The 24,705-nt window shown below is 45.8% G+C and overlaps 1 protein-coding gene across 2 annotated transcripts in view; it reads left to right on the forward strand.

Annotated features, from left to right (window-relative positions):
- Nucleotides 1–24,705, forward strand: part of ATG16L2 (autophagy related 16 like 2) — a 149,693-nt gene that overhangs the window by 42,406 nt on the left and 82,582 nt on the right. For both annotated transcript variants that reach the window (XR_013262243.1, XM_077451153.1), the window contains exon 2: nucleotides 23,484–23,580. Coding sequence is in view for 1 of the 2 variants with exons in the window: in XM_077451153.1 (XP_077307279.1) it covers nucleotides 23,484–23,580 (97 nt within the window). In the remaining variant the exon portion in view is untranslated. The remainder of the gene's footprint in view (nucleotides 1–23,483; nucleotides 23,581–24,705) is intronic.

Below are 24,705 nucleotides of genomic sequence, written 5' to 3' on the forward strand. Positions count from 1 at the left end.
AAGGTCGCTCTTGCCAAACCAACCTATAAATATTCTACGAGGAAGTGAGCTGCCATCTGGAAAGGGGAAGGCCCGTGGATGTGGTGTATCTGTATTTTCCAAAAGCATTTGATACAGTTCCCCACAAACGCTTAATCTACAAGCTGAGGTCGGCTGGTATAGATCATAGGATAGAAAACTGGTTACGGGGGCGTGTCCAAAGGATTGTCATAAATGAGGTGTACTCAGAGTGGTCCAGAGTGGTTAGTGGGGTACCCCAAGGCTCTGCCGTGGGACCAATTCTTGGTTCTTGGAAAACCAATTTTCTTGGTTTTATCAAGCCCTTGAGGCACTATTTCATCCTCTGATAACAATAGGGCACGCATGTCCAAAGTCCGGCTCTTGAGCCAATTGCAGCCCGCGCTCCGGTTTCTGGTAATTTGGATATATATATACCTTTTGTGGCCCCCAACAAATCCCTGAGTGCCGCGGGGGCCACAAAAGAGATATATATATATATATATATATATATATATATATATATATATATATATATATATATACACCAATTTTTATCGGTGCCTTGGATGGGACAGGGAGGGGGGGGGGGGGGAAGGAGGAGTGCCTAAAGTCTACATACAAGAGAATCTCCCGTTTTTACTCAGCGGCATCTAATAGGAAGTCCTGTCTCCTGAGCTGCCATTGGACGACTGTTCTGCCTATCATAGGAGGCGGGACTTTGTATTAAAGAGGCAGCTGAGTAAACAGGAGATTCTCCTGTATGTAATCTGTCGGAGCTTGTCCGCCCCTCCCCCCCTTCCTGTCTCCTCCATGGCTGCAGATGGGCATCGATCAGGCTGCACTGATGGCACTGGTGAGGCTGCATTCGTGGCGCTGGTGAGGCTGCATTTATGGCAATTGTGAGGCTGCATTTATGGCAATTGTGAGGCTGCATTTATGGCAATTGTGAGGCTGCATTTGTGGCGCTGGTGAGGCTGCATTTGTGGCGCTGGTGAGGCTGCATTTGTGGCGCTGGTGAGGCTGCATTTGTGGCGCTGGTGAGGCTGCATTTGTGGCGCTGGTGAGGCTGCATTTGTGGCGCTGGTGGGGCTGCATTTGTGGCGCTGGTGGGGCTGCATTCGTGGCGCTGCATTTATGGCAATTGTGAGGCTGCATTTATGGCAGTTGTGAGGCTGCATTTATGGCAATTGTGAGGCTGCATTTATGGCAGTTGTGAGGCTGCATTTATGAGGCTGCATTTATGGCAATTGTGAGGCTGACTTCATGGCGCTGGTGAGGCTGCATTCACGGCAATGGTGAGGCTGCATTCACGGCAATGGTGAGGCTGCATTTACGGCAATGGTGAGGCTGAATTTGTGGAGCTGGTGAGGCTGCATTGATTTTTAAGATTTTTCTTGAAACTTCCCTCTTAAAGTGAAGGTGCGTGTTATACGCCGATAAATACGGTATATCCAAATAACACGCCCAAGCTCATCTCTTCACCACACACAGCCACGAAGGCAAGAGAATTCTTGTTGGGCAGTGTTTTGGTGCTCGGACGAACACACTTAGGCTGCTTTCACACTGCAGCGGGAGCGGCGTCGGCGGTAAAGTGCCGCTATTTTTAGCGGCGCTTTACCGTCGTTTTAGCGGCGGTGTGCGGGCGCTAGCGGGGTGGTTTTAACCCCTGCTAGCGGCCGAAAAGGGGTTAAACCCGCCCGCAAAGCGGCGCTGTAGCGGCGCTTTGCCGGCGGTATTGCCGCGGTGTCCCATTGATTTCAATGGGTAGGAGCGGTTTAGGAGCGGTGAATACACCGCTACAAAGATGCGGCTAGCAGGACTTTTTTCACCGTCCTGCCAGCGCACCGCTCCAGTGTGAAAGCCCTCCGGCTTTCACACTGGAGTGAAAGGGGTCGGTTTTTTTCAGGCGTTACACAGGCGCTATTTTTAGCGCTGTAACGCCTGAATACCGCCCCAGTGTGAAAGCAGCCTTAAACCGAATTTAAAATCTGGCCTTTTTTGAAAAAAGTTTGGACACCCCAGCAATAGGGCATAGGGGCTACAATCCCCCCCCCCCCCCCCGGTTACACCAATGATGGGGCAAATCTCCTCCCACCGACCAACAAAAAAGGAGTACAATTCCTCCCAATGACACCAACAATAGGATGGGATAGATAGCTCAATCTCAGTGTTTGCTGATGACACAAAAATACGTAGGGCAATAACCTCACAACAGGATGTAGGATCTTTACAGGAAGACCTCAATAAATGAATGGAGTGGGCTACTAGATGGCAAATGGAAGTTTAACATCGGTAAATGCACTTTGGGGGGTAAAAATATAAGCGCAAGTTACTCACTAGGGGAAGAACCCCTAGGGCATGGGTCTTCAAACTACGGCCCTCCAGATGTTCAGGAACTACAATTCCCATCATGCCTAGTCATGTCTGTAAATGAGAGTTTTACAATGGCTCGTGGGACGTGTAGTTCTGCTGGAGGACCATAGTTTGAAGATCCCTTCCCTAGGGGGATTCCAGGACGGTGAAGGATCTAGGGGTCCTAGTAGAAGACACATTGCGCAAATAGCATACAATGTCAAGAAGTGGCTACCAAAGCCGGCAGAATATTAACCTAATCCTCTGAAGATGACCCGTTGGGGTCGAAGCGCGTCAGTTTTTCAAACCATTTCACCATAGCGCTTTGATACTTTTAACACTGTGTTTGGTTTTATATACCGTATATACTCGAGTATAAGCCGAGATTTTCAGCCTCTTTTTTGAGGCTGAAAGTGCCCCCCTCGGCTTATACTCGAGTCATCGCTGTCTGCCCGCTCGATCAGCGTGTCGAGCAGACAGACAGCGGCCATTCTATAATTCAAAAGCCGCGCCTCCGGCTCCGCCTTCGCCTGTGATAGGCGGAACACTGAATTTCCCAGCAGCCTGTGTTCCGCCTATCACGGACATCGTATCATCCTCGTACTACGGACGAGGATGATACGATGTACGTGATAGGCGGAACACAGGCTGCTGGGAAATTCAGTGTTCCGCCTATCACAGGCGAAGGCGGCGGCGCAGCTTTTGAATTTTACAATGGCCGCCGAGGCGCCGACGAAGAGGGCACGGGACGGAGGCAAGGCAAGGCACGGCACGGGACGGGACGGAGGCAAGGCACGGCGGCAAGGCACGGAGGCAAGGAGGCTCGGCACGGGACGGAGGCTCGGGACAAAGGCTCGGGACACAGGTAGGCTGGACACACACACACACACACACACACACACACACACACACACACACACACACACACACACACGGATGGATACACACACACACACACGGATGGATGGATGGATGGAGACACACACACACAGGGATGGATGGATGGAGACACACACACACAGGGATGGATGGATGGATGGACACACACACACACAGGGATGGATGGACGGACACACAGGGATGGACGGACACACAGGGATGGACGGACACACAGGGATGGACGGACACACACACAGGGATGGACAGGCATGTCTCACCCTCGGCTTATACACGAGTCAATAAGTTTGCCAGTTTTTTTGGGGGTAAATTGGGGGCCTCGGCTTATATTCGGGTCGGCCTATACTCGAGTATATACGGTATGTTGTTTTGCTGTTACCTCCTACATCATAGCTCATATTTTATTGCTATTGTCGCTTCCGATACTTATATGTCCTAATAAAGCTTTTTTATTTTTAAACACTGTTATATTTTTTCTAATTTGTTGCTGCCTAGAAAACCCCACTTTGGGGGACAATTCCCTTTTTCCCATTACTTATTCAGGGTGTGCAGAATTTTTCTCTTTTCTCAAAAGTGCCCTACATTCTACTATTCCTTCTACTGACACCAACAATGGGGCACTATTCCTTCTACTGACACCAACAATGGGGCACTATTCCTTCTACTGACACCAACAATGGGGCACTATTCCTTCTACTGACACCAACGATGGGGCACTATTTCTTCTACTGACACCAACGATGGGGCACTATTTCTTCTACTGACACCAACGATGGGGCACTATTCCTTCTACTGACACCAACAATGGAACACTATTCCTCTTACTGACACCAACAATGGAGCACTATTCCTTCTAATGACGCCAACATTGGGGCACTATTCCTTCTAATGACGCCAACATTGGGGCACTATTCCTTCTAATGACGCCAACATTGGGGCACTATTCCTTCTAATGACGCCAACATTGGGGCACTATTCCTTCTAATGACGCCAACATTGGGGCACTATTCCTTCTAATGACGCCAACATTGGGGCACTATTCCTTCTAATGACGCCAACATTGGGGCACTATTCCTTCTAATGACGCCAACATTGGGGCACTATTCCTTCTAATGACGCCAACATTGGGGCACTATTCCTTCTAATGACACTAACATTGGGGCACTATCCCTTCTACCTACATCAACAATGGGCAACTCATACTTCTACTGACAGCAACATTGGGGCACTATTCCTTCTAATGACATCAACAATGGAGCACTATTCCTTCTAATGACGCCAACATTGGGGCACTATTCCTTCTAATGACGCCAACATTGGGGCACTATTCCTTCTAATGACGCCAACATTGGGGCACTATTCCTTCTAATGACGCCAACATTGGGGCACTATTCCTTCTAATGACGCCAACATTGGGGCACTATTCCTTCTAATGACTCCAACATTGGGGCACTATTCCTTCTAATGACGCCAACATTGGGGCACTATTCCTTCTAATGACGCCAACATTGGGGCACTATTCCTTCTAATGACGCCAACATTGGGGCACTATTCCTTCTAATGACGCCAACATTGGGGCACTATTCCTTCTAATGACGCCAACATTGGGGCACTATTCCTTCTAATGACGCCAACATTGGGGCACTATTCCTTCTAATGACACTAACATTGGGGCACTATCCCTTCTACCTACATCAACAATGGGCAACTCATACTTCTACTGACAGCAACATTGGGGCACTATTCCTTCTATTGACACCAACAATGGGGCACTATCTCTTCCACTTATACCAATGATGGGGCACTATTCATTCTACTACTGACCACCAACCCAGAAGCCATGTTTTGTCTCACTAATGCTGGGCCTGGGACATTTTCTACCCCCACTGGCCACAATACGCCCCCCCTGAAGTTTGGAGGACAGTAAACTGGCCCTTTTTGTTTGGAAGGTTTGGAGACCCCTGACCTATAGTATTCTTTGGAAGCTACATACAAGAGTGTGTAAGGGGGACAGAGGAGGGGCAATGGAGCTGGGCCAGCACAGACAGGAATTTGGACACTCCTAGAAGAGGAGGGGGGCTAAAACATGCAAGGAGGTGGGGGGGGGGGCAGTGCCAGGGAATGTAATCTGGTGAAGTCAAATAATGAATTACAATAAAAATAAATCACTGGTCGGATTTGTCTTATGGAACAGACTGCCCATGGAGCCAGTTTTTTAGTTTAAGGCCATGAACTGCGCGAGATCTCAGCAAACTGCAGTGTGCACAAGCTCAGCTGCCATGTCACTTAAGGCATGCTAAAGTGACCTGCAACTGCATTGGTTTAGAGGCCATTTTAGCATGCCTTTAGCTCGTATTATGGGTGCAGCTGCATGAAATACATTGATAATGTTCTGAGAGATTGTACAATCATCATCTGTGTGTGTGGGGGGTGGGGGGTCTCTTTTCCATACTGCCTGGTTAGAGACGTGTGATTTGCCAGACTCAGAGGACATCTTCCTTTTATATAATGTGCGGTTTCTCCTGATATTTCCTCACATATAGAAACGGCATACGAGTTTCTCTTTTTAGAAGTTGTAGTTTAGATTGTGAGGTGGAGGATGTGAAACTGGAAAAACGTTTCCTGTTTCTGTCGCTGGTTGCTGAGCCGGTGCTGCACCCTGCAAGAGTTGCGTTACATGACGCCGTGTGCGGACTCCGCTTATGAAATCCGGGTCAAAGGGGAAGCAGAGTGTATTTTTAGATTGTGTGTGTGTGTGTGTGTGTGTCTATGTAATATATATAGTATTGAGCAAGAGTGAGGGAGGATGCTTTCAAAAAATAGCCAAACGATTAGATTCCCTGTATTAATTAATATATAAAGTGTTTAATAATAATAAATTTACCTCCACCAATGGGTGGCCACCATTTGTCTTAAATACAAGATTCCCAGAGCACCGTGGGTTATCTCAAAAAAGCACAGCAGTAGTTGTCTTCTTTCAGGTAACCTGTCAAGGAAATGATATGGTCATACCATCTCTTCCAGTGATCAGGGCTCTATGGGGGTCATACCATCTTACAGAGATCAGGATTCCATGGGATCCACACTGTTTCTTCCAGAAATTAAGGTTCTGTTGGGCCATACCATCTTTTCCAAAGGTCAGAGTTCTGTGGGGGGGCATACCATATCTTCCATGGATCAGGGCTCTGTGGGGAGCCATACCATCTCTTCCAGGGATCAGGGCTCTGTGGGGAGCCATACCATCTCTTCCAGGGATCAGGGCTCTGTGGGGAGCCATACCATCTCTTCCAGGGATCAGGGCTCTGTGGGGAGCCATACCATCTCTTCCAGGGATCAGGGCTCTGTGGGGAGCCATGCCATATCTTCCAGGGATCAGGGCTCTGTGGGGAGCCATATCATCTCTTCCAGGGATCAGGGCTCTGTGGGAAACCATGCCATCTCTTCCAGGGATCAGGGCTCTGTGGGGAGCCATACCATCTCTTCCAGGGATCAGGGCTCTGTGGGAGGCCATACCATCTCTTCCATAGATTAAGGTTCTATGGGGCCATACCATCTTTTCCAAAGGTCTGAGTAATGTGGGGGCCATACTAATCTCTTCCAGAGATTAGGGTTCTCTGAGGGCCATACAATCTCTTTCAAAGATCAGGGTTCTGTGGGTTCACACCATGTCTTCCAAAGATCAGTGTTCCGTGGGGGCCATACCTTCTCTTTCAGAGATCTGGGCTCTGTGTGGGGCCATACAGTTTCTTCCAAATATCAAGGTACTGTGGGTTCATGCCATGTCTTCCAAAGGATCAGGGTTCTGTGGGGTCCACACCTTTTGTTCCAGAGATCAAGGCTCTCTGGGGGTCCTATTATCTCTTTCAGATATCAGGGCTCTGTTGGGCCATCGTTTATTTTTTAGAGATCGGGCTCTGTGGGGGGCATACTATCTTTTCCAGGGATCAGGACTCCGTAGAGACCATACCATCTTTTCCAGGGAACTGGCTTTTATGAGCGCCATACCATTCTTTCCAGAGATTAGGGTTCTCTGAGGGCCAAATCCATCTCTTCCAGAGGTCAGGGCTCTAATATCGCCATACCATCTCTTCCAGAGGTCAGTGCTCTAAGAGGGCCATTCCATCTCTTCCAGAGGTCAGGGCTCTAAGAGGGCCATTCCATCTCTTCCGGAGGTCAGGGCTCTAAGAGGGCCATACCATCTCTTCCAGAGGTCAGGGCTCTAATAGGGCCATACAATCTCTTCCAGAGATCAAGGTTCTGTGGAGGCCATACCATCTCTTCCAGAGATCAGGTTTTTGTGGGGGCTATATACCATCTCTTCCAGAGATCAGAGCTCTGTGGGGCCATACTATCTCTTCCAGGGATCAGGGCTCTGTGGGGGCCATACTATCTCTCCCAGGGATCAGTATGTTATGCTTTCCATCTTATCTTGATCACCCATGATGGTGTGTTGGAGGTGCTGGAATAGTAAATAGTGGTGGATGGTCGGGATGTGGTTGCCTCATTTGTCACAAGCGGTCTATAGGAGGATTATATGATTGTGGGGGAGCGCACAGAGGAAGTGTGCTGTAATCACATTTTCAGATCTTTTCTTAGAGTGAATGAATGAATGAATGAAATACTTGTATAGCGCACAATGCGAACTGAATCGCCTTTAGAGTGACACTAAATATAAATCGGTTCATTCTTTACGTAAATCCAGACGAGAAGGAAAATTCATTAGCGGTGCTGTCTAGCAAGCATTGCAGCTACGCCTAAGTCCCCTCTGTTTACTTTGTATTTGACTTAAATCTGATCTCAAGGGGGTGAAAATGATCCTAGGGGTGGGGATTTAAATGCAATATTTTGATGTTGGAATGGAGTTTAAGTTTAAACTAACTTGTAGTCCGCTCATTCTGAAGCCTCTGTTATGTGACTACAAGGAGGGGACAGATCAACATTCAGGCCGACCTGCTTGGGTGGTCTCTCGGCCTTCCATGCCCCATTTCCTGAGGTGGTGGGTGCCATGGCCTTCGGTCACGTGACTGCCACTGGAAGTCTGAAGAAGAGATACAATTTAACAATTGTAGAGAACGCTAGAAGGAATTAGCAAACCATGATAACCATTGCTACTACAGAGATAATACAACTATAGGAAGTGACCCGTCCATTGAGGTCCTTCTTCTTCCAGTAGAACGTAATGCTGGTGATGTGCACACATCCGATTAAAGGGGAACGTAGAATCTTCTCACCCTTTTTTTTTTATTCCACGTTCTGTAAATAATGTTATCAGTGCGCTAATGCTTAGTTATTCTGAATACAGTTTATCATGTTTGTTCTGTAATTGACTTCCATGGTGTGCTGGAATTTCCCATAGTTTTAGAAGAAAGTCCAACCCCACCCTGTCCTTCACAACATTGAGATACCCGCTACTTCCTTGTTCAGTGCTATGTCTGCCCTCAGGCCAAGGTGGTTGTCGATCTGGTTCTTCTGCTCAGAAATGCCTCTGATGGTTTCCATTTCCATCTACCACACAAAAAAAAAAGAGTTTATTAAATTTACTTCTTTGCAGATGTCGTAGGATCATAAAATATACTATATTACCAAAAGTATTGGGACACCTGCCTTTACACACACATGAACTTTAATGGCATCCCAGTCTTAGTCCGGAGGGTTCAATATTGAGTTGGCTCCGCCCTTTGCAGCTATAACAGCTTCAACTCTTCTGGGGAAGGCCGTCCATAAGGTTTAGGAGATGTGTCTATGGGAGTGTTTGACCATTATTCCAGAAGAGCATTTGTGAGGTCAGGCACTGTTGTATGATAAGAAGTCCTGGCTTGCAGTCTCCAATCTAATTCATCCCAAAGGTGTTCTATCAGGTTGATGTCAGGCCAACCAAGTTCCTCCGGCCCAAACTCGCTCATCCATGTCTTTATGGACCTTGCTTTGTGCACTGGTGCGCAGTCATGTTGGAACGGGAAAGGGGCCGTCCCCAAACTGTTCCCACAACGTTGGGAGCATGAAATTGTCCAAAATGTCTTGGTATGCTGACGTCTTAAGAGTTCCTTTCACTGGAACTAAGGGGCCAACCCAACCCATGAAAAACAACCCCACACCATAATCCCCCTCCCCCACACCATAATCCCCCCTCCACCAAATGATTTTGACGAGTGCACAAAGCAATGTCCATAAAGACATGGATGAGTGAGTTTGGGGTGGAGGAACTTGACTGGCCTGCACAGAGTCCCGACCTCAACCCAAAAGAACACCATTGGGATGAATTAGGGACTGCGAGCCGATGGAGCGTTACCACGTGCTTCCATCACTAATTGAAGCACGTGGTAATGCTCCATTGGTTTAACTTCAGTACCTTTTTACAATTATTGACTTATCGGTTAGCCCCCCTGCCTTTATTCATTCATTTGATTTACCTCCCTTAACAGTATTATATTGTCTATTATCAACAATTTTATAATTTTTTATAATTTTTTTTTTGTGTATTATTTCAGTCTACTCCGGACCTTTGACTCTGGTTCTTTGCATTATTGGTGTCCTTTATGGCTGAGTCGTCATGCCGTCTGTTCTTCATCTCCATTTCTAGGAGCTGTGACCCTCATTGCGAGTCTCCTCCTATCCCCCACGTTATTCGACGACTGGGGTGGGGCGGATAGGTCGCACTGGGCGTTGACGTCACGCAATCCCACGCTGAACGTGCGGCACCTTCTTGTCGCCATCACGTCCATGCAGTCGGCTTCCATATTCGCGGGGCAACATAGGAGACTTGATGCCGCTGGGCCGGAGATGCACGTCATCTGGCTGGCGGCGCTCCTCCTCCTACCTTGCCGCGTGGCGTTGGTGGGCCATCTTGTGGTGACGTATATAGTAGCGGCTCCTCGGGAGGTTTTGGCACTGGAGTCTCTCTACACACTGGACCACATAATACTTCTGGTTTATCCTCCCTTCACTCCTTCCCACTGCCTATTTCATTCCCAACAGGTAGTTGTGCACTCCCCGTCATTGCCCTCGGTGCTCTTCTCTCCCCAGGTGTCACTGGTGGGCCACAACTTCCTTTATTCATAGCTTACAGTCACTCAGCTATTTTCAATCACGGGCCTCTTGCCCACCCCTTCACTTCACACCCTTGAGAACTCCTTGATGTACCTCAATTGTCCACCCTCTTCACGGGAGTGCCTCTTGGTGTTCCATGCCTACCCTGGTTGCTGCCTGTGTGGGTCATCCCCTTCGAGTTGCCCGCCGAGGCTAATGGTATGGCTTGCGGCACCCACTTACCATACCACCAATACAAGTATGCATGAACTTGGTGTGGGGTTCTTCTTACCCTACCCCAGTTCGTGCCCTTCATTATTTTTATTTTTATATATTTTTCACTTTTGAATACTCGTATACAACCTTTTATTATAGATTCATCACGTGCTTTGCTCCTGACGAGTGGTTCAGAAGGCACAAAACGCGTAGAGCTACCAAATGTTGTGTTTCTATCAAACATACTCAGAACTTTAAGCTATTATGCACTACCCCTGCAGGTGCTAGAGGCCATAACTGTTGCCGTTATTTTGAATATGTTTTTATCACATCCTGTTTTGGTGAACTTTGGACTTTTATTGTGGTTCTACTATGTGATGCTAATGTTATTATCTTGTTTTGCTGTTACCTTGCTTACCATTGATACCAGCATTTTGTGTATGTGTAACTGTAATGATTAATACAATTCCTATATATGTTCACCAATTTATTTCTTTGCTACCACATGCTTCATGTAAAGTCCCGACTACCCTTGCCGCCGCAACCCCCCCCCCCCCCCCTCTTTTTGACCTTTAGAGGCAATAGAAGAACGTTCATGCAAATTCTTTGGTTTAAATATACCCTTAAGTGACACAGTGCACTCAGCCTAATGACTACCTGGAGGCAAAAGTACGTTTCTCAAACTCGTATGAGAAATCTCGTATAGCTATGTATATTTACAGACCACCAGGACCAAAGTCCAATCTTCTTTCAGCCCTCACGGAATCCTTTGCAATGCACACCCTAAAATTCAAAAATTTCCTGGCACTCTGAGATTTCAACCTTTGGGCAAACGAGCCTAAAGACCCCATCGCGACTGCCTGCATCAATCAACTAGAAGAACTGGGTCTACAGCAACTGATAAAGAATCCCACGCATGGGTCAGGACACACCCTGGACCTCATTTTCAAACAGAACATCGACGTCAACATATGCGACAACATAACTCTGCCATGGACGGATCACCACGCCATCAAATTCAAAATCGCTACCAACATCACCAACGCAAAACGGAAACCTGTAACAACGCACTGGACCAGATCGCATAAAAAACTGTACTCCGAAGCCTTCAAAACCACTCTGTCCAAAAAGATATCTACAATAACCTTAAACCACTCTACGGAGGAAACACTCAACTCCCTGAACAAGGCATTACTGCAATCAGCAGACTCGGTAGCACCAAAACGCAGGGCTCTCATCAGGAAGAAAAATGCTGGATGGTTTAATAGCTCCCTCTCCGTACTAAAGCAAGAACGCAGAAGAGCGGAAAGAACATGGAGAAGAAATCCCACCGAGGAAAACCTATTTAACTACAAAGGTCTCACAGAGAATTATCGGAAAGCAATCTTCAAAGCCAAAAAGGACCACTTCTCATATACAATCTCAACGGCCGCAAACCAACCACGGGAACTGTTTAAACTGGTTAATCAATCAATGAATCCGGTGTGCCTAGAACCCCCAGAAAGCGAATCCCAGGATTACTGTGACAAACTGTCTGATTTTTTCATCGATAAAGTCAAAACCATCAGGAAAAACAATTTGTCAGAAGAAAACATCCAACCTCAGCCAGCAAATACATAAAGAGGATGTCCGCACCAACATACCGCAACCGCCAAAATTTTCACTATCCCCAATTACCGTAGACACTGCAAAAAAACATCATTAATAAACTGCGTGACAGTACCTCACCTATTGACATCATCCCCACAAAACTACTGAAAGAATGCTCCGACATCGTGGCTCCAACCATAACCCACCTCATAAACCGATCATTCCACGAAGGGATTGTTCCCAGCATCCTCAAACAAGGCATCGTCAAACCTCTACTCAAGAAACCAAACCTGGACCCTCAGGATCCAAACAACCGTAGGCCAATTACAAGCCTCAACACCATTTCTAAGATCATGGAGAAAGCTGTAGTACATCAGCTACAACTTCACCTGGATACTCACAAACTCCTGGACCCGCTGCAATCAGGCTTCCGCCCGGGTCATGGAACAGAAACAGCTCTCCTCAAGATTTGGGATGACGCCCTCGAAGCAGCAGATGACGGAGAGCCGTGTCTCCTCGTACTGCTAGACCTAAGTGCAGCGTTTGATACAGTAGATCACAATACTCTACTCGTCCGCCTCACAGAAGTAGCCGGAGTCCAAGACATAGATCTCCAATGGTTCGCGTCCTTCCTAGGAAATCGGTCACAGACAGTGAAACTAGGAAAATTCCTCTCCGAAACTCGGGCAGTCACCTGCGGAGTCCCTCAAGGCTCTCCGTTGTCACCCGTTCTCTTCAACATTTACATTCGCCCACTCCTTCAAATCATCAGATGCTCAGATCTCTGCTTCCACTCTTACGCTGACGACACGCAACTTTATTTCCGGATCAATGGAAAAAAAGATCACCAACAACAACTTGAAAACTGCCTCAAATCAATAGAGGACTGGATGACCACCAACTCCCTCCAGCTGAACCAATTAAAGACAGAGCGTCTTATCTTACACCCAAATCATAAGCCTGCAACCAAAACCTCCTGGTCTCCACCAACTGTCTTTGGGCAGACTATCTCCCCAAAGACCAAAGCCAAGAGTCTCGGGGTTATTTTAGACGCACAAATGTCAATGGATGCGCAAATAGGATCTGTAGTCAGTCGATCTCACCATCTGCTGCGCATGCTTCGCAGACTCATCCCTTTTATCCCAAAGAATGACAAAGCAGTGGTAGTTGGAACAATCATTAATTCACGACTGGACTACGCAAACTCGCTTTACATAGGATTACCACAATATCAACTTGCACGATTACAACTGATCCAAAACACGGCGGCAAGGCTGATAACAGGAAAAAAACCCTGGGAATCCATCTCTCCTTCACTGAGGAGCTTACATTGGCTAACCGTAAAAAATCGGATCACGTTCAAGACCCTTTGCCTCACCCACAAATACGTGCATAGAGAAGCTCCGCAATACCTAATGGAGAAAATAAATCATTACACACCAAACCGCAGTCTTCGATCAGCCAACAAAAACCTCCTCCTCGTGCCCAAAGCCCGGTATAAATCCAAGGGTGATCGGAGATTCGCTGTCCAAGGGCCTCGGCTATGGAATGCTCTACCAATCAACATCCGCCTGGAAGAAAATCACCTGGCTTTTGGGAAAAAACTCAAGACCTTCCTCTTTTAGCAGATGATCAAAGCTCGCTACAGCGCCTAGAGGCGATTCAGTTCGCATTGTGCGCGATACAAGTATTTCATTCATTCATTTACATTAAATTATCGTTTAATTAATAAACATTGATTAACTTCATCATGGGGGTATTTACAAAAGTTTCACATAGCTATTCATCTGTTGAAACTGCATGTAAATGTATTCAGTGCGAATGGGGCAAAATCGAATGTTCGTAAGCTATATTCCCTGCAGATCGAATTTGTGAATGGGGAAAATAGTGCATTTTGACAGCTAGATGGCGCTGACTATTATAGGAAATAAGAATTTTTATCAGCTACTTCATCTAATGGCCATAATTTAGTATCTTCCACATTCGAATTGTAGAGAATCGAAACAAAAATTGAATGCTCTTTGTCTAGATTTAGCACTTGTACACACGGTCAGACATTCCGACGGAAAATGTCCGATCGTACCGTGTTGTCGGATAATCCGACTGTGTGTGGGCTCCATCCGACTGTTTCCGTCGGAATATCCGACAGACAAAGTTTTAGAGCTGAGCTATAAAACTTTCCGACAACATGATCTGATCGGACTTTGTCCAATTGTGTGTAGAGAATTCCGATCAGACAAAGTGCCACGCATGCTCAGATCAAATTCCTAGACCAAAGCTATTGGCTACTAGCCTGAACGCAGTCCCGTCGTAACGAAATAACGTCATCACGTTACATATGATCGGATTTTCCGACAACTTTTTCCGTCCGTGTGTATACAACACAAGTTTCGGACAAAATCCGACGGATTTCGTTGTCGGAATGTCCGACCGTGTGTACAAGGGCTAAGTCATTCGGGATTGGGCATTCCATAATACTTTGAGCTACCTGTTGGATCATCTTCCAGAAATGATCTAATTTTGGACAGGACCAAAAAACATGGAGAATTGTTCCTCCATCCTCTTGACATCTCCAACAGCGGTCTGGCAGGAGTGGGTAGATCTTTTGCAGTTTTACAGGAGTGTTGCACCATCTGGTAACAATCTTAAAGTTTGTCTCCTGTATCTTGGTACTTATAGATGATCCACGTGTAAAGAAAAGGATGCTTTGTCATTGACGTGTCGTAAATTGATGTCCAATATCTAACTCCCATGCTCTAAGGCATGGTAGCTGATGATCTCCAGATGGTGTGATCGATAATTGATATACAGCCCACAAAGCATGAGGAAGAGCACCCTCTTCTGAACGATTGGTCTTATATCTAGTTCGAGGGAGGCAAAGACTGTAGAAAATGAGTCAGTTGGAAAGCTCTCCAGTAATCTAACTTAAAATGGCCTGTTGTATCCATAAGCTCTAATAAGGATGGCCAATTACCATGAGTAAGAAAATGAGATGCCCGAAAATAACCTTTCTGCCTCAGAGAGTAAAAAGCTTAGTCCTGCGTTCCTATACAGACCCGTATAGTCAACCTTACTAACGGATGGTTCTTTATATCCTTTGGTATTACTGGGTAACACCAGGGTGCCCTAGTAATTAAAATGGTACTTTGAAATTGTTCCAGTCTTGGCCAGAGTTTAGTTGTTTGGCGATTCCAATCAATAAGCCTAGTTAAATGCGTCGTCTGTTGATATTTCTGTATATCGGGTACTGCCAATCCACCATATATTTTAGGGAATGAAAGTTGTTTGTCTGTTTAGTCTCGGTCGTTTATGGGCCCAAATAAATTTCGGAAAACATTGTTGCAACCTGATCAAAGTATTTAGAGGGAATGTAGATCGGTAACGCCTGGAGGAGATACAAAAATTTGGAAAGGATGCACATCGTCAAGATGTTACACCTACCATGCCAGGAATGAAGTCCTGTATCCACTTTTATTGAAAACTACAAGGGCACTAATTAACAAATGGTAAAGTTCAAGTTGAACACTTGAGCCATATTAGGGGGAATATATGTACCTAAGTATCTCAAGGCTGTTGTCGTCCACTTAAATTTAAAGCTCATCTGAAATTTTGTTAATTGGACCTGTCTTATCCCTACCGCCATCGCCTTAGATTTATTAAAATTAATCTTCAAATTTGACAGTATGCCATATCTAAGGAACTCGCCAAGAAGATTTGGCAGGGAAATCGAGGGATTTGTAAGCGAGAACATCATATTGTCTGCATATGCGGATACCTTATGCTGGGTGTCCCCTGTCTCCACTCCTATGTCCGGATTTAGCCGGACCGAACATAAAAAAAAAAGGTTCCAATGAAAGATCAAAGAGGAGTGGCGACAGGGGACAGCCTTGTCTTGTTCCATTCTTAATCACAAAAGGCTTGAAAAGTACCCCATTGGCTCTAACCCGAGCCGTGGGTTCCGAGTATAGTTTGCATATACGGTCAATCATGACATCCCCAATCCCCACATATTTCAACACCGTAACCATAAACTGCCAGTTCACTCTATCGAATGCCTTCTCGGCATCGGTTCCCAGAAATACACAAGGGGCCTGGTTTTTATTCACCACTTGTAGGAGGTTCAAGACTTTGATTGTATTGTCTCTGGACTCCCTTGTAGGTACAAATCCATCCTGATCCAAATGGATCAGGGTTGGCAGGTACTCTTGGATTCTGGTGGCTACTAGTCTTGTAAATATTTTAAGATCTGTATTGGGCAACGAAATCGGCCTATTACTACCACACGAGGTGGGGTCTTTCCCCTCCTTAGGTATCACCCCTATGTATACCATAATTTCATGTCTGATCCTAGGCCATTAAAAAAAACGTATGTATATATTTACCCAGGGGTACCAATAATTTCTTGTAATATGCAATAGTAAGACCGTCTGGGCCGGGAGCCTTCCCCGATTTACTCGATCCAATAGCATTTTGTATCTCCTCCAGTGTAAAGGGTTTGTCTAATAATTTGCCTACCTCCGCAGATAGTTTGGGCATTTGAGAGTGCACTAAATATTCTTCTGTCTGGGTCAATAAGGGGGCATCTTTCTGAAGGTTATATAAAGATAAATAATATTTTTGGGATTCCTTCACAATGTCTTTAGGAAGGGAAATTTTTTGACCATCTGACGCCATTATATATGGTATATAATTCCCTAACACTTGTTCTCTCAAAGCTTTAGCCAGAGCTTTACTATATAATTTTTTTTTACGTAGAATCAGAAGTTTGATCTCTGAAGAAGGAGTTTGGGCGTGTTTATATCAAGCTTCTACTTTAATTCATTTAATAGGGAGGTCAGCTGAAAGGACCTCTGTTTTTTGATACGAGAGCCCTGTTTAATAAATACCCCCTCCGGATTACTGCCTTATGATCTTCCCACACCATTCCCATATTACTATCTGGGGTATCATTAGTCTGAAAATTTAAAAATCTACCTCTTTAGTCACATCTTTTCGTACTTCCTAATCCTGTAATAGGCTTTCGTTTAGTCTCCATGTTCTCGTCCTAGAGATAAGATAGTCAGTGCATAAGACATGGAGACCGGAGCATGGTCTGACCATGTTATATGCCCAATCGAGACCTCTCAGACCGCTCGCAACTGAGAGTGAGGAATTAAAAAAATAATCAATTCCAGAATATTGTTTGTATGGCTAAGAATATAATGTATAGTCCCTCTTGGTAGGATGAAAAAGGCGCCAAACATCTATCAATTGTGTTTTATATAGGGAGCGGTCAATTCGTTTCCCGAGTATTAGGGGAAGTTGAGGACCGACCCAAAGAGGTATCCTCAGAATGGTATTAACGGGATATTAAAATCGCCTCCAAATATTAATTGCCTCTTAGCAAATTCGACCAATAGGTCTAATGTTTTACTGATAAAAAAAAATCCTGATGAACATTGGGGGCATATAGACTTGCTAAAGTTACTTCCGTGCCACCAATTGTACCTCTCAAAAAGAGGTACCGTCCCCTCGGGTCTGCCTTTACATCCATACAAATCCAAGGGACTTTAGATGAAATAATTATAGACATGCTTTTCAGGGATATTAAGGCCTTTTGCATTTAACGAAAGCACACTCACCGTCTCCATATCCCCAGTAGATAGTTAAAAAATAAATAAAAAAAGAAGGGGGGGGGATTTAGAAAAAAAGGGAAAGAAAAGAAAAAGAAAAAAGAAATGAAGAAACCCAACTAATGGGAAACAATTCTAAAGGAGTAGCAACCTATGCTATAACGCTCTCTCCAGTTCCAGGCTGGATGATGAGCGCTGACCTATGGGGGACTGTGATCTGGGAGAAAGCTGATGGGGAAACTTCCCAATCCCTCCCCACCGACCACCACTCTACTAGATTATAATTCTACTGATTTTAAGTACTAACTAATAATATCAAATATAATATCGTTATAGCAGACCATCAAGATATACCACCATTTTTTCTGCTTTTATAGGCATAACCAAAAAAAAAAGAGGGAAACCGATCAAACCCTTGGAGAAATGTTATATAATAATCCATTATCCTTGAGCCCTGAGAGGTGGTACTGATGGATGACACTGATGGGCATTGATAGGTGGCATTGGTGGGCAGTGAGAAGTGGCACTAATAGGTGGCACTGATAGCTGGCAGTGATGGGCACTTATGGGTGACAGTGATGGGCACTGATCAGCACTGGTAGGTTACTGTGAAAAGCAGCACTGCTAGGTGGCACTGATTGGCACCACTGGTGGGCATTGATAGGTAGCGCTCATGGGCATTGATAGGTGGCACTGGTGGTGACTTGGGCACTGGCAGGGGGTACTGATTGGCACAGAGGAGGAGGCAGATGTGCCTCCTTCCTCTTCGGGAACCGATGTCAGAGGCTATTGAACTTTAATTTTTCTCAGCTCGTTGTACGTCAGCACTTTTAAAGTATTCAGATCACCGAAAACGGTGTATCTGAATACTGTATATTTTTTTTAATCCGGCGCCATTGACAGCCGAGTAAACAGGAAGTAACATTGTGACGTCGCTTCCATGTTTACATCAAGGAGACTGGAACAAAGCCGTTTCCGGCTTTGTTCCACTCTGTCACTAGCCGCCGGAAGAGCCAGATCGTTAATCGGCTCTCCAGTGCCACTGGGAGGCCCGGGAAGAGCGACGGGAGGCGGCGGGACTTCCCCTCTCGCTCCTCCGGGATAACAACCGAGCGGCTTTTAGCCGAATCGGTTGTTATCCTCGGAAAGCTGATCGCCCGCTCTAAACAACTGTATCGGGATGATGCCTGCAGCTGCGGGCATCATCCCGGTATAACCCCCGAGTACACACATCTGCGTACGCTCGGCGGGAAGGGGTTAAAATGCATGGTTTTCCCTTTTTATGAACAAGAAAATAACGACGTAATGCTGCTGGGCTGGTAATAATAATAATGCTGTGGGGCTGGTATGAAATTATTTCTAGGGCTGGTTTTTATTCCCAGTCTGGCCCCGGTTATGGAAGTAGAGGGAAAGTGACACCTGGTGTCAATCTGTATAGTTACTCATGCTTGGTATGGCCTATTTTCTCATGATATGACTGATAGTTTTCTTGAGCACTGTATGGAAAATAATTTCAAGATTAAATCTCTATTGGCATGGGCAATATTGTATTGAATTTGGGATTGTGACTCTAAGGCCGCGTACACACGGGCGGACTGTTCGCCCAACTTTGTCCGCTGAACAGTGTTTCAGCGGACAGTCCGCTCGTGTGTGGGCTTCAGCGGACAGTTTCAGCGGACAGTCTGACGAACAAAGTTTTTCGGAACTTCCGTAAGACAGTCCGCTGAAACTTGGTTTTGTCCGTCCAAACTTGGTTTCAGCGGACAGTCCGCTCGTGTGTAGGCAAGTTGGACGGACTAAGTATCGCGCATACTCAGAAAGGGTTTACACGGCCGAAGGTTGCATTGCAGTGTATAGGACGTCGTTTTTCTAGTCCCGTCGTACGTGCCGTTCACGTCATCGCGCACGCTTTCAGCGGACTGTTCGTTCATCGTGTGTGGTCAAGTCCGTTCATTCAAATTTTGAGCGGACTGTTTGTCGGATTGTTTGACGAACAAAGTTGGGCGAACAGTCCGCCCGTGTGTACGCGGCCTTAGTGTTGGGAACACATTGTTTTTATGTTATGGAGCCAGCATGGAGCAAACCCCTGAGGTGCATCCCTGAGCACCAATGAGGAGCATCCTTCAGGACAATGAGTCTAAGTGCTGGGAACACATTGTTTGTGTAGCACTGACCCCCGAAGGAGCTGCTGGTTTTGTTGGGCTTACCGTTACCTTCTGCACCTCGTGCTCGTCTAGGGGTTTCCCGAGGTTGATGGCCCAATAAACTGTAGAGACCGACACTTGAATCCCTTTAGGAATTTTTATTTGCAAAAACTCTGAACAGAACATAGTCCCTTAGTAGGGAATAGAGGGTATGGGTAGCAAAGCTCAGGTACTCTTGGAACTGCTGACACTTGAAACGTCTCTCTCTAGGTGATCCAGGGAATAGCCATTCGCAACTGGATATTTCAACTATCGAATAAATCCCTCTTTGGTGAATTTAGCAACTGACAGGTGATTTAAGTATAGCAAAGTCTCTGCCACAGACTTTATTGTAGAACTTTAGAATAGAACAGAAAGTCTCTCACAGAAACATAGTTATAACTGAAGAATACAATTAGGAACTCTCTTACGGTACTGGTATCTTGCAGCCCGTCCGGCGATACCGTGAGAATGCGGATTCACTTGGTGTCCTTTCAGCTTAGGTTCCAGGCTCTTACCGAGCAGCCAGCCTTGTGCGTGGCCCTCTTCTGAAGAGTCCTCCCCTGGTTGCGTTTTCAGTTGCTGGGCCTCTCCAAACCCGAGACGGCACCGGACCACCTTGGAACACTCCTTCCAGTTACTGTGCCTCGGCTAGCCAGCCCCGAGACTCGGAAATGGATGGATCGGCACCCCAGGCCATGAAGGCCTCTGGGGGCTGATCAGGAGGACCAGGGAGTCAGAACATACTTCTGGAACGGAACCTCGAATCACGTGACCTCAGCACCTTAAGTACTCTCTCTCGCGGAATACACAGCGAGACAATGCACCCACTGATTGGCTCAGAGAGAGAGATTGGTACCCAATGCATCCAACCAGACTGCGTTCCAATGCCTGCCAAAGGTGACCCCTACACCCATGACCAGGCAGAACACAATACAGTCCAGCCAAACTGATGCCAAGACTATAATTTAATGAAATTAACCCTAAAACCCAATATTGGTCTTAGGAAAAACTAAATTTACAAAAACATAGCGCGTGCTCTTCAGGAGGCCGGCGCTACATTTGTTTGAAGAACCTACCTTCGGGGTGATAGGGTTATTCCAGCTGCTGGAGACAGATTTATTTTGGGGGGGATTATGCTAAACGCTGATTTATATGCAATTACACTGGCTCCATAATATCATCAGATCTCCCAACTTTCTGAGATGAGCTGGACACAGGACTCTTGAGATGTTCCTAAGGGATTTGCTCTATGTTCCTCAAAGGCACTGTACCAGTCTTTTGAAGATGGCCCTTAGGGATTGTTCTATACGAATCTGCAACAATGTCCCTCTGGGATTGGTTCCATGCTGGCTCCAAAATGTCGCCAGTCCTTCCATGCTGATGCCACAACTTTCTGAGATGGGCACAAAAAGCTTTCAGAGATGTTCCTTAGGGGATTTCTCCATGTCCATGCTCCTCAGGGAACTGCTCCTTACTTTCCAAAGTAAAGGAAATGCCCCTTTAGACAGTTGTCATCAGAGAAAATGTCCCTGATGGAGGATTTCCCTTTACTTCCGGTTTTATTGACAACTCAAACTTTAGATTTCTCATCACTTTCATTGTCACCAGGACAAATCAAGAGAGTGAATCTTCCTTGTGATACTCAAACTCAGAAGGTACTCGCCTCTGAGCACTTCTGGGTTCAGAGCTGTCGGATATCAATTGAAGGAGTCGTGATAACAATAGATTGAATACGGTCTGCAATCGATCTGTTTAGGCAGAGTACAAAATAAACATTGGAGTCTAATAGACCCGCAGTGTCTCCATAAAGAAGACCTGTCCCAAGAAATGTACTTTCAGATTCAGAATGCTTTATTAAAGTGGTTGTAAACCCTTACAAACCACTTTGACCTACAGGTAAGCCTAGATTAAGGCTTACCTGTAGGTCCAAGAAATATCTCCTAAACCTACATGGTTTAGGAGATATTTTCTAAAAGACAGTGACAGCTGTCTACGGCGCATGCGCCGTAGACAGCGGCACGCAGGCGCACTATCGCCGTTAGCAGCATGCCGCTGCTAACGCCGATATGCCGTTAGTGGCGGCTCGCATGCGCGGGAGTGATGTCATTGCTGCTCCAGCGCTGTGAGTGGCCGGAGCAGCGATACCTGGAAGAAGATGGATGCTCCGGACTACAGGGGACAGCGGTGACATCGCTGGCTCCTGTGTCAGGTAAGAGACACATAATGGGCTACTATGCGATGCGATGCATAGTAGTCCATTATGCTTTACCTTTGCAGGGAGACAAAGAGGAAGTAAACCCATTAGGGTTTACTTCCTCTTTAATCCCAAAGGGAAATTATTGTAATACAAAAAACAAAGACAACACAAGATCACAATAACGAACAGAACAAAACACAATGACACATTAAAATGAGCAATAACCGCAATTGGTACCAAATAAAACAAATGAAAACTATACTCTAAAAAAACATCTGTGACAGACTCACCCGGGACAGGGGCTTTTGGAGGGAACTGAATGCTAGCCTCTTGCATACCGACTATGGGCCCTGGCATTTAAGTAAGCTACAAGCATTTAGGAAGATATTCTGTTATGTAATGCAAAAGGACATTATTAAGGAGGCCATGATGGTCTCTGCCAGCTGTGGACTTAGTGAAAAGATGTATGTAAAAGGAATGCTAATTAATGAGATCTGGAAAGCCTGGGTCTTTCACCCAATAGTTTATCGTGCTCATTAACACACCTTTGTCTCCTAGCAAACTATTGGGGGATGTGTTTATACTTATGCGTATTGTAAGTTGTGAGTGAGGAGACGGCAAGTCTACCCTGAAAGGTCATATCTCTGAGTCACCAAGTCTGGGTAAACGATTAGTAAACTAGCTCATGTTAATTAGGTTTCTGGTTACAGTTTGTATTGTCAGTCTGCTGTATATATTTGTGTGTCATCTCAAATAAATCCGTTCATGTTCAGCAACCAAACGAGTATTGCCTTGTTTGTTGTTATCAGCGGTTGGAATATCTGATATCTATATTCAGACTGGGAGGAAGCTGTATAGGATGAAAGCACTCAAGCGGAGCGTGTGGGACGTTTCGTCGCATCATCCATACTATTAAAATACAACATAAAATAACAGATTGAAAAAATAACAGAAAATCAAACTACCAAAATCACAATTTTCTCTAGCATTACCCCAAATAGTAATTACCTAATGCCAACATACTATAAAAGCTACATAAAACTTCTGATAGTAATCCAGATTAAATTTACACATCCAGCATGCACAGAGAAGAATTATATAATTTGATGGCCACGGGCAAAAATGATTTCCTGTGTCGCTCTGTGGTACATGGTGGTTGTAACAATCTGTCACTAATTGTACTCTGCAGACTGACCAGCGTATTGTGGAGTGGGTGGGGAGGAGTTTTCCAAGATTGAAGGTATTATCACCGTATTAGGGGTCTTGTCTGTCGGTTTGAGAGTTTCTGCAGCACGCCAAACTTTTTCCCAGCATAGACTGCAGATATATGAGTGGCACCTTGCAGTTGGCCGGATATAGTATTGAATGTCTCTTATAATGTGCTTCTTTTTTTTTTTGTCTTTTCAGACAATAAGCTATTGGAAAAGTCGGTTTTTCTGAAGGATCTTACTGAAAAAATCCAAACTGAACCACTTGCTTCCCCCGGGATCCACCATGCAGCGAGGTGAGTACCGAGAACTCCGATTCCAGGAAAATGGAACAAACAAAGGTGGGTGGGGGACACCCCATAGAGCAAAAAGAACCTGCAAAGGCAAGCAGGGATACCTATGGTGGGCAGGAACCCGAAAAAGTGACTAGGAACACCCAGTGGTTTGGAAGGTACCTGTAAAGATGAGCAGGGACACCTCATAGTGGGCAGGAATATGCAAAGATGAGCAGGGACACCTTTTAGTGGTCAAGTAGTGGGAGACACCTCATGGTGGACAGGGACTGCAAAGGTGGTTGTGGACACCCCTTGGTGGGCAGGGATATTAAAAGTTGAGCAGGAAACTTCAAAGATTAGAAAGGATACGTCCTTGGTAAGCAGGGACCTGCAAAGGTTAGCAGGGACACACCCCATGGTGTGTAGGACTATTCAAAGATGAGCAGGGCTACCTCATAATGGGCAGGAACATGTAAAAATGAGTAAAGACACCCTGTGGTGGGCAAGGGCACCTCACGGTTGACAGGAATCTGGAAAGGTGAACAGGGACACCCAGTGGTGAACGGGAACCTGAAAAAAGGAGCAGGAACAACCAAGGCTATGACTAAGCACCGTGTTCAGTGGGCAACGCGTCAGCGGCTGTGCAGTTAGTCTGTTTACCAGCCTAGATGCTATGATTTGAATTATATATTTGAAATAAAGTTGAATAATTCGGAGTGCGGCTATCCAGCTACATCTTTTCTACAACAACCAAGGCTGGTAAGGAATTTTCAAAGGTGGGTGGAGGCACCCCATAGCGTGCAGTTATATTCAAAGGTGAGCATGGATACCCCACGGTGGGCAGGAACACCTCACGGTAGGCAAAAAACGTGTAAAAGTGAGCAGAAATACCCACATTTGGTAAGAAATTTGTAAAGGTGGGTGGAAACACCCCATGGTGTGCAGGAACCTGTGAAGGTGGGTGGGGACACCCCATAGATGGCAGGAACTTGCAAAGGTGAGGAGGGACACCATATGGTGGTGGGCAGGAACCTACAAAGATTAGAAGGGACACTCTTGCAGTAACTTGCAAAACTGGAGAACACATTTTGATGGGCAGTAACATGCAGAGGTGGGCAGGAACCTGCAAAAGTAGGCGGGCACGGT

The sequence above is a fragment of the Lithobates pipiens genome, unplaced genomic scaffold (genome assembly GCF_037356315.1).
Source record: "Lithobates pipiens isolate NorthernLeopardFrog02 unplaced genomic scaffold, aLitPip1_a1.2 Scaffold_23, whole genome shotgun sequence".
In the NCBI taxonomy this organism is placed as follows: Eukaryota; Metazoa; Chordata; class Amphibia; order Anura; family Ranidae; genus Lithobates; species Lithobates pipiens.